Below are 13,045 nucleotides of genomic sequence, written 5' to 3'. Positions count from 1 at the left end.
TCGCCTATTCCACACTGTTGGTGAATATTTTCACGTGTACTTATTCAAGTAGTGGGTCCTCTACCACACTCCAAAAGGTTAGTGTACTGTTTACCATCTCTCTGACGAAAAAAGTGTGCTAAAATGGTTTAATGCATTTTTTTTCTTTACAAATTAAGCACAGCATATATAGATTTACCAGCTGGATACAAGTTGTACTCCTTCGAAACATTTAACCAGTTACAGTAGCACCAACATCATTTGATTCATGTATTATCAGATTTGGAACCCGACAACAGATAATACCAAATCAAACAATACAGTTTCAGTCTAGCGTATCCCAAATCTTAGCAAAGTAAGTAGACTAGGATTACTGATACCATCAACAAGTTAATGGAAAAATTGAAAGGTTTCCTTGCAGACTGAAGAGTGCCATACAAGCTTATGAAACAGCTAAATCAGCTAATATATATTATATTACCCATAACATTAGGGACACGCATTTAGTCGAAAACTCTCTCTGAACCAATGAAGTGTAAAATACCCTTGTTTTTAGACACTCTGTCTTTCCATCTTTTGGCTGGCAGTTTTTTTCGAGTGATCGCTGTTGTAGTATTTTCTCATTGAGTTTTAATAAAGTGCGCGGTTTCATCATCATCGAATACTTATTGTATTTCCTGTGGATCGATGTCCTCAGACGAGTTGATTCCAAAGAAACCCACGGATCGTGAGAAACACATTAAGTGTGGGGATACTACGTTTGCTGCAACAGATGCTGTCTTGTCAGAACAGTTACCGTGCAATTCGGAAAAAAATAACAGTAATCCTTGCCCTTCCAGTACTTCCAAATGATGGAGAAATGCCTGACAATTTGCACGATATTTAGCCTATAGACAATTTATGGTTAGCTGCATCACGTCTTAAGTGCCACAAAACAAAATCGTTTCTCCGCTGTACATGCCACAACACCTGGACCTACGGTACAAACAACTGGAACTTTCGTTTGTGGCCTATGGTGTATGTGATGACAGTCTATACTTCATCCAGACTGTCAGTGCTTTAGACACTCAAACTCTTTTATTTTTGTCAAACATCGCTCATAACACAACCTTCCTTACAAGTATGAACAGCTTAAAGACGATATGCTCCGCTACGTTGGCAAATCAAGAGACCTACGCATTCAACAATTTCTGAAAAGTAAAGTTACTGGTGATAAATCTCCGTCTGAATTCTGATATAACATAAGAACACCAGTGAATGAAGCTGAAGTGTCTGATGCAACATTAAAACAGGTATGCTGCAGTCATTTGGCTTTCGCTATCAAAAGTGCTGTAGTTTCAGATGATACTGCGGACTTGTATTATTAGTTATTGGTAACTGAGCGCATACGTAGGATTTTATTACATAACAAGTCGTGCGGGGACCCACAAAGTAGTAATAGCGTCACACATTTAAATGCTTTGGACGTCTCTAGAGGGCAGCAACTCCCACAATCTGACAGAAACAGCACAAATTCAGAAAAGCCCACAGCACAGCAGCCGGCGAAGTTCTCACCGCCGGCGTCTGTGTTCGAGCGGTTCTAGGCACTTCAGTCCGGAACCACGGGGCTGCTACGGTCGCAGATTCGAATCCTGCCTCGGGCATGAATGTGTGTGATGTCCTTAGGTTAGTTAGGTTTAAGTAGTTCTAAGTCTAGGGGACTGAAGACCTCAGATGTTAAATCCCATAGTGCTTAGAGCCATTTGAACCATTTGAGCTCTCGCCGCGATGTCAACAACCAGTTACACAACTGGTATTGGTATTATTTCCGATTCGGCCAAGAGGAGAGAAAATGCAAAACTCCTCGCAGCTACCCAAAGAACAATAGCGACCGGAAATAAGCACGACCAGTCGCTCTGAACTGAAGAGTCTAACCAACAACATCACAACTGAACAAGAACGTCAATTTAAGTTTAGTTGGTTCCACGAACTGGTACACTTACATGACTTTAAACACCATCATACCACCAGCTATCAGCCGGTCAGTAACGGGATGATGGAACGATAGCATCGCACTTTAAAGTCTTCCCTAGTCTGTCATGGCTCTTTGTGGCTATCTGCCCTACCGCTAGTGTTACTGAGACTATGTGCTGCAATTAAATCCGATATTCGGGCTTCTGCAGGAGAGTTAATGCATGGTGAACCATTCAGACATCCTTCGAAAGTTTTAGAACAGCTATACGTCTACATGCTGCGAGACCTTCCATTCATCTTGCAACAAGTCAATAATTGTATTTCCAAATTTCGCCATCTCCAGCACATTGGCACGCGGATCTTGATATCTTCGTACATTAAGATTTACGTACATGCTCTCACGTTATATACGTACTCTCATGTTATAATGTGTCCTGACTCTGTCAAAATTCCGTTGAAAACACACTCAGTTCCTTATCTCGTATTGTCACGGTATGAACACATTGTGACGATGTTGGTTTCTGGCAAGCCCACGACGGTGTCCTTGGAACGTGTCAGACTGGCCTACCTGTTGCAAGAAGACAATGCTTTGGGCCGCTCCCCCTATATTCGCCCCGACGCCTAAATACGGCTGTTGTCAAGTGTACGTCATCATCAGACCATTCTTCATCAGACAATCGGCTTCTCCGATTTTACCGCCAACCCCCACTGTGGCTGATAGAACTGTACGCCACGGATCTCCCTTCATTCCAGATGCTCCACTCTGTAAGGGGTGGGGGGAACCTATGTGACGACGCAATTAGACGAGAACTATCTCTGTATAGTTAAGTGTAAAATATCTTTGTTTTTAGACTCTCTGCCTTCCCGCCTTTAGACCAGTATGTTTCGTTCAATTGGTTTCTGTGGTAGTGTTTTATGTATCTCGCACTGAGTTTTAATGAAATATGGGGCTTCAGTACCAGCTAGTACGTGTTGGTACTATACTTTTTGTGGATTGACGTCCCCACATGTTTTAAGGTACTGCGCTGAAATTACTTGGAAACTTCTTCCAGGAATGTCAAACGACAACCAGCGTTGACCCTCCTACTTTCTTCACAGAACTGAAGAAAAGGATGAATCACGTAAAACCTACAGTGAACTCCCACGGTTTCAAATGAACACTTTTCATGGATGCGGTGTGCTACTATATTAAGGATTATATAAATTGAGTTCTCTTGTCCATTTCCTGTTTTCGACTTCGGGTAAAGGGAGATGCAATGTCATGTATGTGTCCACACAGATGCTGTATTTGAAAATTTCGTTGTGCCTGTTGATGAGATTTTCATAGCAGCTGACGGAGGTGTGAAACACGATATGCAAGCTGTGGGGCACCAAGAGCTGAAAACATTACAAATTATTTTACGTTTCATACGTTTTCTTAATTCGACACAGTAACATTATTACTAACCGGCGCCGTACCGAAGTGATCACGTACCCTTTGCAGAACTGTTAATTCTGCTCCCCCTCCTTCCCCCTCGAATCGTAAAACTACATTTCTGCATTTTTTTCTACGTAGTTTCACCTAGTTTTTGAGTAGGTTTGAGTAGGTTTAAGAAAAATTAAGCATTATTGAAAATGTTGGTTAACTGAACTATATTTATATAAAACATCGCACACAACGAACTAAATGTATAATTGCAGCAAAAAAATCGCAAGTAGTATAAAAGTAAAACGGTATTGCATTGATGTATTGTTTATGGAGCTACTGTACATTATGATGTATAATAAAGAACAGGCGTAAGAATCTTACAAGGCAATTCCATAGCACAACTTGGCAGAGAAAAAGTACACCAACAAACGACTGGCAATTTCTCAGCACAGAAATTCACAAACAAGAATGGGCCGTTTCATTGCGTTGTGCCAACAAAAAAATTTGAAAATCATGATGTACAAATCCACAGAGCTTCAGACGTCGACTCGGATCGATCGTGTTCGCACCAAAGTTGAATTTACTCCAAAAGATCACACTGCAACAGTATACACCTTCAGAAAATTGACACAGAAAGGATCCAAAAAACTCCTGCAATATAAAATAGGAACGGGAGAAACAAAGGGCAGACACTGGGAAGAGTTCCAAACCAAGACCATACAGAAAGCCATAAAGCTAACCCACTGGAAACAATCTTACTGGGACAAAGCATGGTACCACACTTTGGAAGAAAGAAAGAGAGCCTTACAGAAATACAAAAGCAAAAAATCACCGTGAACTGAACAACACTTTTTCGAGATTAAAAATCAGGTGGTAATATTAATCAGGCAGAGATGGAGGAGACACATCAATAACAATACTAAATTTTTTAAATTAGCTTTACGAAGTACAACAAGCGTGACTAATGCAGGTCGTTCAGTGGAGGGATCAGTGGATACATAACGGGGAAAGGGTGTTTTAGAAAGCAGGACGGTAAACTCGCTCTGATAATTCACAACTGCAGGGAGCAATTTCGGTCCTTCTCTGACCTACACAACTGTCCAGAACCACCTACAAGATTTCCCAGGGAGACGACGACGACTACTACTACTACTACTACTACTATTACTATGACACACACACACACACACAGACACACACACACACACACACACACACACACACAGAATCACATTCATCCACCAGATATGAAATCTACAAACATACTCTTAGACTAAAATGCAGCAGCACATCTGGGGAAAATGGAATAATCGCAGAGTTATTGAAGTACATAGGGAAAAACTCACTTTCAGAACTTACACTTAAATCATCACGGATATTTGGCACACAGAAAAACTGCCAGAAGATTTGAAGTACGCATTCATCCATCCACCCCTCAAAAAGGGTGTCAGGACAGGCGTCAGTAACTGCAGGAAGGCCCCCCTCCTTCGAATCACATAGAAGATATTCTCAGTATGTTTACTTCAAAGGAACACAAACACAGCGTGAACTTAAGATGGGCGAATACCAAGCGATCTTTCTACCGTGATGATGATGCGTAGAACAGAGCTTCAATCTAAAAAGACATTAAAAATATATGACAACTCGAACCAGCTCTATCATCTACCCTTTTGTCGACTTCAAGAAGAATGACTTGGAAGACCGACATTCTCTGTTTCATATCCTAGAAGGGCAGGGACTAGACTGAAAAACAGCAAGTATCATTAATGAAACACTGACAGACTCAACGTCCAAAGTAAAAATTGATTGGGAAAAATTGAACCTAATACAAGAGTTCGTGAAGCAGATGGGCTATCACTATTCAACTTCAATCTCATTCTAGGTGAATTCTTTAGAAAATGAGAAAAATAATTAAAAAATCAAATAGGGAAAAGAATTTAAAAAATCAAAATCTCTGAAAATTTATTCTGCTTGAAAGAACAAAGATAACGTTAATAACTCTTGCTTAACTTTCGGAGATTCAGCGATATCAGCGGACAGTGAAGTTACAGCGATGACAGAAGTCTTTAAAGAATGCGATGAAAAAGCTGGCCAACTAATCCCCGTTTTTTTATTTTATTTTATTATTTTTTGACTGATTTGTACTAAATTTAACGTTCAGAAATTAGACACGAAGTATGGCAAACGAAAATGGTCATAGAACAAACGAGACCAGTAACGGAAGCACTGAGACTTCGATTACAAAAACTCTAGACAGCATGCAGGAGAACTCATGGCATTTACAACCAAAAGTGCTTATCCACACTTACAAAAGTTAGACGTTAAAACACCTGAAGCTCTGTACGTGAGCGTAAGTTTTAATTCTCAACAGAAAAGGCGATCTGGAATACGTACTGGGAATGCACAAAGAACTGTGAGGAAAATTCTTGGCCAAGACAAAACGGAAGACCTGAGACTAAAATACCGTAAAGCAACAGAGAAATTGTCAAACCTGGCAGCAAACATTAGAAAACGAGGATACAAATTTTATGGACATGTTCAAAGACTCCCAACAACAAGGCTTTGACACAAGATTATGGGATACATTGGACAATTAAAGAATATGTCATGGACCAAACAAGTTAAAAAGGAAGTCGAGAAAAGCAATGGAAGTGGTAGACAGGAATCTGTTGAATCGAAAGATTAAAAAGAAAAAGGAATCAATTGAACTGAAGAAAGAAAAATGGCCTACGCAGAGAGAAGAAGAACCATGTGGAAGATCGGGAACACTAATCTGAAACTACTGCGTGATGCAACAGGATCCATATGCAAATAATAACAACAATAACAAAGAACAGGTTTTATTTGTTCTTTATAAATTGTCAATTGTGAATACATTACTAACCAGAAATAGAAGAAAAAGGGTTTTAATTAAGAGCTGAGAAAACATCCCTTTCAATAATTATGTTTGTATTATAATTTTAACTTGCGTTTCTTTGTTTTGAGCGAAAAAACAAACTGATATCCTCACTGAAGTCAAGTTTAACAGCTGTGTCACATCCTATGGACATTATTTTAGAGTTAACAGCCTGCTTTCACTCAAAATACTGCAGTCGCTCGCAAATCTATTTCGACGTTTGGATAAGCATCACTTACTTACACCAGTGCTTCGCAAAACCTTCGAAATATCCAAACGGAAATCCGTTTCAATGCTTTTGATCTGTTCTGAAAACCTGGAATTTCAAAGCAGCTATTACTTTAACTAGCTACGCTGTATCGACATCTCTGCTATATTTGACAACAAAATCAGCTGCACATATTTCAATATAAGACACAGAGCTCTCGTTTAAGGCGTTTCCTGACAGGAAGTTAGTCAGATGAAATGTTTTGGTACTTGTGAGATCTGTTATCTAGTGCACTTATGATTGTGTTAAATACTTTAAAGCACTCTTGTTCAAACAGTGTCGCTCCAGTCCTCATACGGTAAAAACCGGATGCCCTCAGTAAAATACCATATTCGTTCAGCAACGGCTTACCGACCTCCGAGGTCGTACAATACCGTAGCAAAGCTGCAGAAATAGCCCCATTGTTGAGCAGGAGCAAGTTGTGTACACGACAAACTGTGTGAACTAAGCCCACTGTTACCACGTAAACCATGTTATCGATAGACGTCTGTTTGATCGTAGTAGTGTCTTCATCATATTGCAAGGACGAAATGACACTTTAGAAAGGACACAGCGTGCTTTTACAATCACCGGCCGAGGGAAGTGCTTCTTCTCATGGGCGGAAGGTAGGAATACGAGGGGTAGGAGAATTCACGTACTTCTTCGGGTTAACTTGTAAACCACATTTTTTTAATTGGTCAGATTCTGTGCCCTCTGTGTGCCTGCACCCTTGGCGTGGGCCTATCTCGTCATGCACTTCGAACGGCCCTCTTTGGAACATGTTTAAGCCAAATGTCTTGGAAGAAAGAAGAAGGAAGGAAATGTGAATACGGTCAGAAATGCCTATAATACGTTGAACTGAAATGAAATCAAACGAAGAGAGAATAATGATAAATGAAGAAAGGACTTAGGGTTGCCAAATGTCCCGGTTTTCCGGACGGCAGTTTGATCCGGATTTCGGATTTCAGAGGAATATTCTAAGACTGTCTACTTTTTCTCCAAATTCTTGCCTTAATCTGTATTTCAACTCCAGCTGTTATCTAAATAACTAAGGTTTTATTATCGCAGCTAACTGAATCCGTTAAGGAATCTTATTGTGTGGTAATGCTGCTAAGTTTCCATTGTTGCCCCTTATCTCAATTTAGATTAAGCTTTCCACCAATGTGCTTCTATGTTGCTCTAAGTCACATAGCAGTTAATTTGTTATTAAAGTATTTGATTCTTTCAAGTGAACTCACAGTGCCAAAGGGGAAGTGTTCATTCCAAGAAGTTTTTCATAAAATGAGGGAGAAGTCACTATGAAGTGGAAGTTATAATTTGTAAGTGTTGCGTTTCCATTGCACATGCAGGTAGAGTAGATATTACGGATCATTTAACCGCCGTAAAACGTAAATCAAACGTGTACTCTGCAAGAACAAAAAATGGACAGTTATTTTATCCCAAATTCATTTACACAAGGCAAATTAGTAACAGCAGAGGAATCAGCAATGTGCTATCATACTATTAAACATAAAATGTCTTTGAAATCAGTGGACTGTACTTCTAGGCTAAGTTCCAAGGATTTTAATGATTGCGAGTAGTAAAAAATGTGACGCTGGGCGGAATAAAATCAACAGCAATTGTGAGATCAGTGTTAGCACGCGATACCCGCCCCCCCCCCCCTCCCCACAAAAAATAAAATAAAAATAGCGATGATCTTTCAAAGGCTAGTTATTGTGGTACAGCTACAGACAGTGGTAATCACTAAGCCGATAAAATATTTTTATTAATTATGTCATTTTTTAAGCTTAACAGAAATGTCCTCGAGATTTCTCCTGGTTTCTGCTTCCGAAATTTCGTCCATTTTTAGTCAGTTTAAGAGAAATTTCTCGTTCAGTTACACTTAAATTATGGGAACCCTATTAAGGTACATGGTGAAAACTGTCAACAACAGAAAAATACATTTCATACTCTCCATAATTCAACACAATAACTAAACTTGAAACATTTTGAAGTCAGCATATTGAGGATATATACAGAACGGTGAGCGTCCAAATCTGCTAAGTCAAGAACTCAATAGCTCTTAGCAGAACAGTGTAATCACAATGATGAGGCATAGCATTTGGACCTTCATGTTGATACATAACTGACTGCTTATTCTACAAACTGCAGAACCTTTTATACAATGGCCCTGTCTTCCATTTGGGCCCTGATACACAACTGGATAAATAATAGAACTGGATAGTAATATCAGGATACGGTTTTACGCATTCAGTTCATATTCTGAGATTCCATGAATTTGCAGTTGAACATCTTCTTCTTCAGAGCTTCAAGAACGTGACGCGAGTAGTCTGAGTTTATTAGCCAGTAAATATAGCGTCATTGTAACTTTCTGTGAAGATGGAAAAGAACTACAACATGCATTTAAATTACTGTAAGTATTGTTGTATGTAGGAGGTAACTCAGTTAAATACTTCGAAGGAGAAAGACATACTTCTCGTACACCAAAAGTAAAACAGTGTTTCGTGACTTTTCTTCATAATGGAGCACGTTCGCTGACAAGTATTTGCAATATTTAAGTTTTACGTCATTTTACTATGTATATAAACACATTACGCTTATATTCGCTATTTACAGTATTCCTGACTATTGTCAAACAAGGGAGAAAACACTGCATTGTAAACCTGTGACCTAATGAAAATTAACAGAGCATGACAGATGGAAATGAAATGGTCGTATAGCACTGCTGGCCGGGATGTCCCATTTGGGTTCGGCCGCCAAGTGCAAGTCTTATTTCAGTCGGCGCCACTTTTGGGTGACTTGCGGCCGATGATAAGGATGAAATATTGATAGCACAACACCCAGTCCCCACGCGGAGAAAAATCTCCAAACCAGCCCGGAATCGAACCCAGGCCCAGTACATGGGAGGCAAGTATGTTATCGCTCAGTTAAACAGGCGGACAGCATGAAAGATCACTGAACTGAAAGTATATATTCTGGTCAGATGATTGACTTATGTACGGATGCTGCCTCTTACCTCTCATTAGACGAAATCTGAGCTTAAAACGTAGGTTTCCTTGATTTTATTTCACGTATCAACAGTTTACCTTGTTTTTACATTATCACTGCTTACTTGTAGCTACAATTCTTGTCAGTATTTGAGATAGGTTAACATTGTGGGTCACATCGTGGTTCGAATCCAAACAACTGAATTTGATACAGTTTCTGTGTATGTTATATATTTCTACTCTGGCAAATGTGTCGCTAATCTGTTCTAAAACAAATCATCTTGCAATGAATTTTCCACTGAGCAACCTTGGCACTATTGATATTAATACATGGAACTGATCATCAAAATTGTCTGTCATTTTTGTGAGTTAATCCTCCCTTAGGATCTGCCCAACAATCTTCATACACTAAAAAGCACAAGAACATTTAAAGAGGCATTATTTTGTAAATATATTCCTTGTCCGGAAGAAGAAGCAAAATTTATTTCTAATGCACACCTTTTATATCATTGTATGTACTTATGGAATGGTACCACTATCAATGCAATTAACGAAACAAAGGCGCTTGCAAAAGTTGGCATCCATATTCTAAGATTTCATGGATTTTCAGTTGGACATCATCTTCAAAGCTTCAAGAATCTGACGCTCGTTGCGCGGCATTATTAGTCAGTAAATATAGAATCATTGTCACTTTCTATGAAGATGCCAAAGAGTTGTAACATATTGGCAAGTGCGCACATGTTGCAGATTACATCATCTCATGAATTTGTATTAACAAGTACTCACAGTCTTCAACGATAAAAGGAGAAGGAAATGAATACTAATAAATTATATGATCACGTCTCAGTACTTCTACTTATTAAATCCGAATTTGTCCGGCTCACTCAGGCGTAATGTAGTCGGGCAGTTTCCTTTGTTCCTTTACACAGCTTAGTTTTTAAGTGTTCAGATAGTATTCTGAAATAACTACAATCAGATGGCCTTCACACACTTCATTCAGGAAAGTATAGATACATACCCCCACAGGTTTCATGCACGTGGTCATACTTATCCTTAGCTTTGAACTTACAACAACAGCTTTCGAACACGAGGAAAGATAAAAGATACGTAAAACTATAACTACGTTCAAAAGAAATGAATAAGGTACATAAACCAACCATTTTTGTCCAATTTACGTAAGATCTCTCGCTGCAACAGGTATTCGAGACACTCGCTTCTTCGCTACTAAAGACTCTGCTGGCAGACGGCCGGAGAAGGTTTATTTTTGGGGCGCCACGCAAGAAATGGCCCTCAGGGTGGAGCTTCCTACACTGTGACAACACGCGGCTCGTTTCGGAAGAATGAGAGGACCGGGATTTCAATGATGTGTCGGGGAGAGATGGAACAAGTATAAGTCGAAGCAACTGCAGCGGACACGGACGCCGATACAGAAAACTGCCCTGTATTCTCACAAAGAGGTCACTGAGGTACTGGAGAGTCACACAAACAGACTTCTTTCCTGAAATTACAGTTCTTTTCTTGGCGTGTTACTATGGGGTATTTCACCGGCAGAAGTATCTGCAGTACACTTACAAACCTGTCACACCCAAATGTATTAACGAACGAACAATTTTGAGCAGGATACAAATTACTACAGGTCTCACAAACATAAGATGAGCTTGTCTTACCGTTGGCAGTTTCGTTAAGAACTTGCGTACGTCAGGACAATTTCCACACTTCTTTGTTATCCTTTATACTGCACGCGGTCCAAAATACTGTTTACAGCAATTCAAATATTTCTATTTGTTTTCTTTGTGTTTTAACCAGTGAAGCACGTGTTTTTTTATATTAATATCAATTTTATCATTTCAGTGTCAAGATGTTACTAGCGCAGTTTGACGTCGCCTCAGCTTTTGAATTTGTGGTTTTCGTGTGAAACTTACTTTTTCATTGGATTCTGTGATCATCCAGCTTCTTTTTTTATTTGCTTAAACGGCTGGACATTTAATGTATTGTGCTTTACCTAATGAGTTGTCACGCCAAGCTAAAAAAATCGATAGTAAACATTTTTATCAGGTAAGAGACCTTTTCTCTTTAATTTACATAATTTCAGATCACCAATCTCTGTTAGTTCTCAGAATAGGTTTAAAATGCCTGTGTCATAGAACCAAATTTACAATGCACTTAGAAGCAAAGTTTGATCACTAAATACTCATTCTTATTCTAAACAGGTCTTTAGCAGGGTGAAAAACGATTTCATTATTTCCCCATGATCGAATGATTCTAAGGATATTTGTCATTACATTTCAAATGTTCGTTAGATATCTTTCTTGAATTTAAAAATCATCTAATAAATTCAGCTGAGAATGAATGAATGTTGCAATAGGTTTTGGTCGCTCACGAGAATTCTGTACACGTCGAAGAAGGGAGGGAGGTTAGAATACAGCTATCTGTCGGACTTCGAGGTATTAGAGATTCTTCAAGGATATGAGAGGAAATGGCTCATGGCGTGTCCAGGATCTACGGGGTATTTACCTCAGTGATCTAGAAATACAATAAAAATTCTAAATCTTAATTGTCAGAGCGTTAATGCTGTATTGAAGAGAGGACCACCTCGTTCCGACCAAATCGAAGAGACAGTCGAAGATATTGTATCTTCTGAAGGGAAATGAATTACGTCATTAATCAGCACAGAAAGCCAAATACTTTGTGTGTTTCCAGTCTAGTGCTTTAAACTCTGAAACTTAGAGAGAGACTTGAGACTGCCTCCCGATATTCGTGCTCGATCTTCTCATTTTTAATTTCCGCCATGTGCAGTCCCATTTTTCTCATCACCTGCGCAATTTTTTAGATGATGGGAAGCTTCGGATTTACACAAACTTTACGAATAAAACTTGACCTGTCCCTACTTTCTTGAAACATGTTGAGATAAAAGATGTGAAAGGATTACTTGTGGAATATTTGTAAACGCTCCAGCTCCACAGAAGAAACTTGAAAGTCATGGAAAATGTAAACCAGAGTAGATAGTGATCGTGGTTAGATATCATTATTAAATACATGTGCATGGCTTATGCAGGGCCGTCCAAACGCTCTTTTGGAAAATACAGATAGAGTCAGTAACGTGTTACGGTCAGTGTGAAAAATTATTCGGACACCTAGCTACTTTGGCTTTAGTTTATATCTGTAAATGAATAAGAGTGGTTATAAATACACATGCCCACAAAATACAGTGATTGTTCTTTAACTAAAGTACAAAAGATTCAAAAGGTAACACTCATTTAATTATAGAGAAATTCATAAATAAACAAAAAAACTGGAGTTTTCTTCACTAAATACGTATTCTCTCACTCGCAAAGAACGTTCTCAAGATTTGAATTGTAAAGAATGTGTAGCGACGAAACACTGAACTAGATTAATTGCGCAAGAAAGGCTGAAAATCTTAGTTCAATAACGTTTGTTCATTACCGAAAATTAGAAATAGCATATCCGCTTTATCAAGGACAGCTGAATTGTCGACCGTTTCGTATGAAATATTTCACAAATGGATTTGGTACTACATATCATGCCGATATATGCGCCATAACCACACGTTTTCG

The 13,045-nt window shown here is 39.0% G+C and overlaps 1 protein-coding gene across 1 annotated transcript in view; it reads right to left on the bottom strand.

The window, feature by feature from the left end:
• Positions 1-10,777, bottom strand: part of LOC124556808 (tubulin alpha-1 chain-like) — a 38,519-nt gene extending 27,742 nt beyond the window's left edge. Inside the window, exon 1 of the mRNA XM_047130826.1 lies at positions 10,628-10,777. Coding sequence (XP_046986782.1) covers positions 10,628-10,630 — 3 coding nt within the window. The 5' untranslated portion in view covers positions 10,631-10,777. The remainder of the gene's footprint in view (positions 1-10,627) is intronic.
• Between the last annotated feature and the right edge of the window lie 2,268 nt (positions 10,778-13,045).

This window comes from Schistocerca americana, chromosome X, assembly GCF_021461395.2.
Source record: "Schistocerca americana isolate TAMUIC-IGC-003095 chromosome X, iqSchAmer2.1, whole genome shotgun sequence".
In the NCBI taxonomy this organism is placed as follows: domain Eukaryota; kingdom Metazoa; phylum Arthropoda; class Insecta; order Orthoptera; family Acrididae; genus Schistocerca; species Schistocerca americana.
This window is presented reverse-complemented; position numbering and strand designations above follow the sequence as displayed.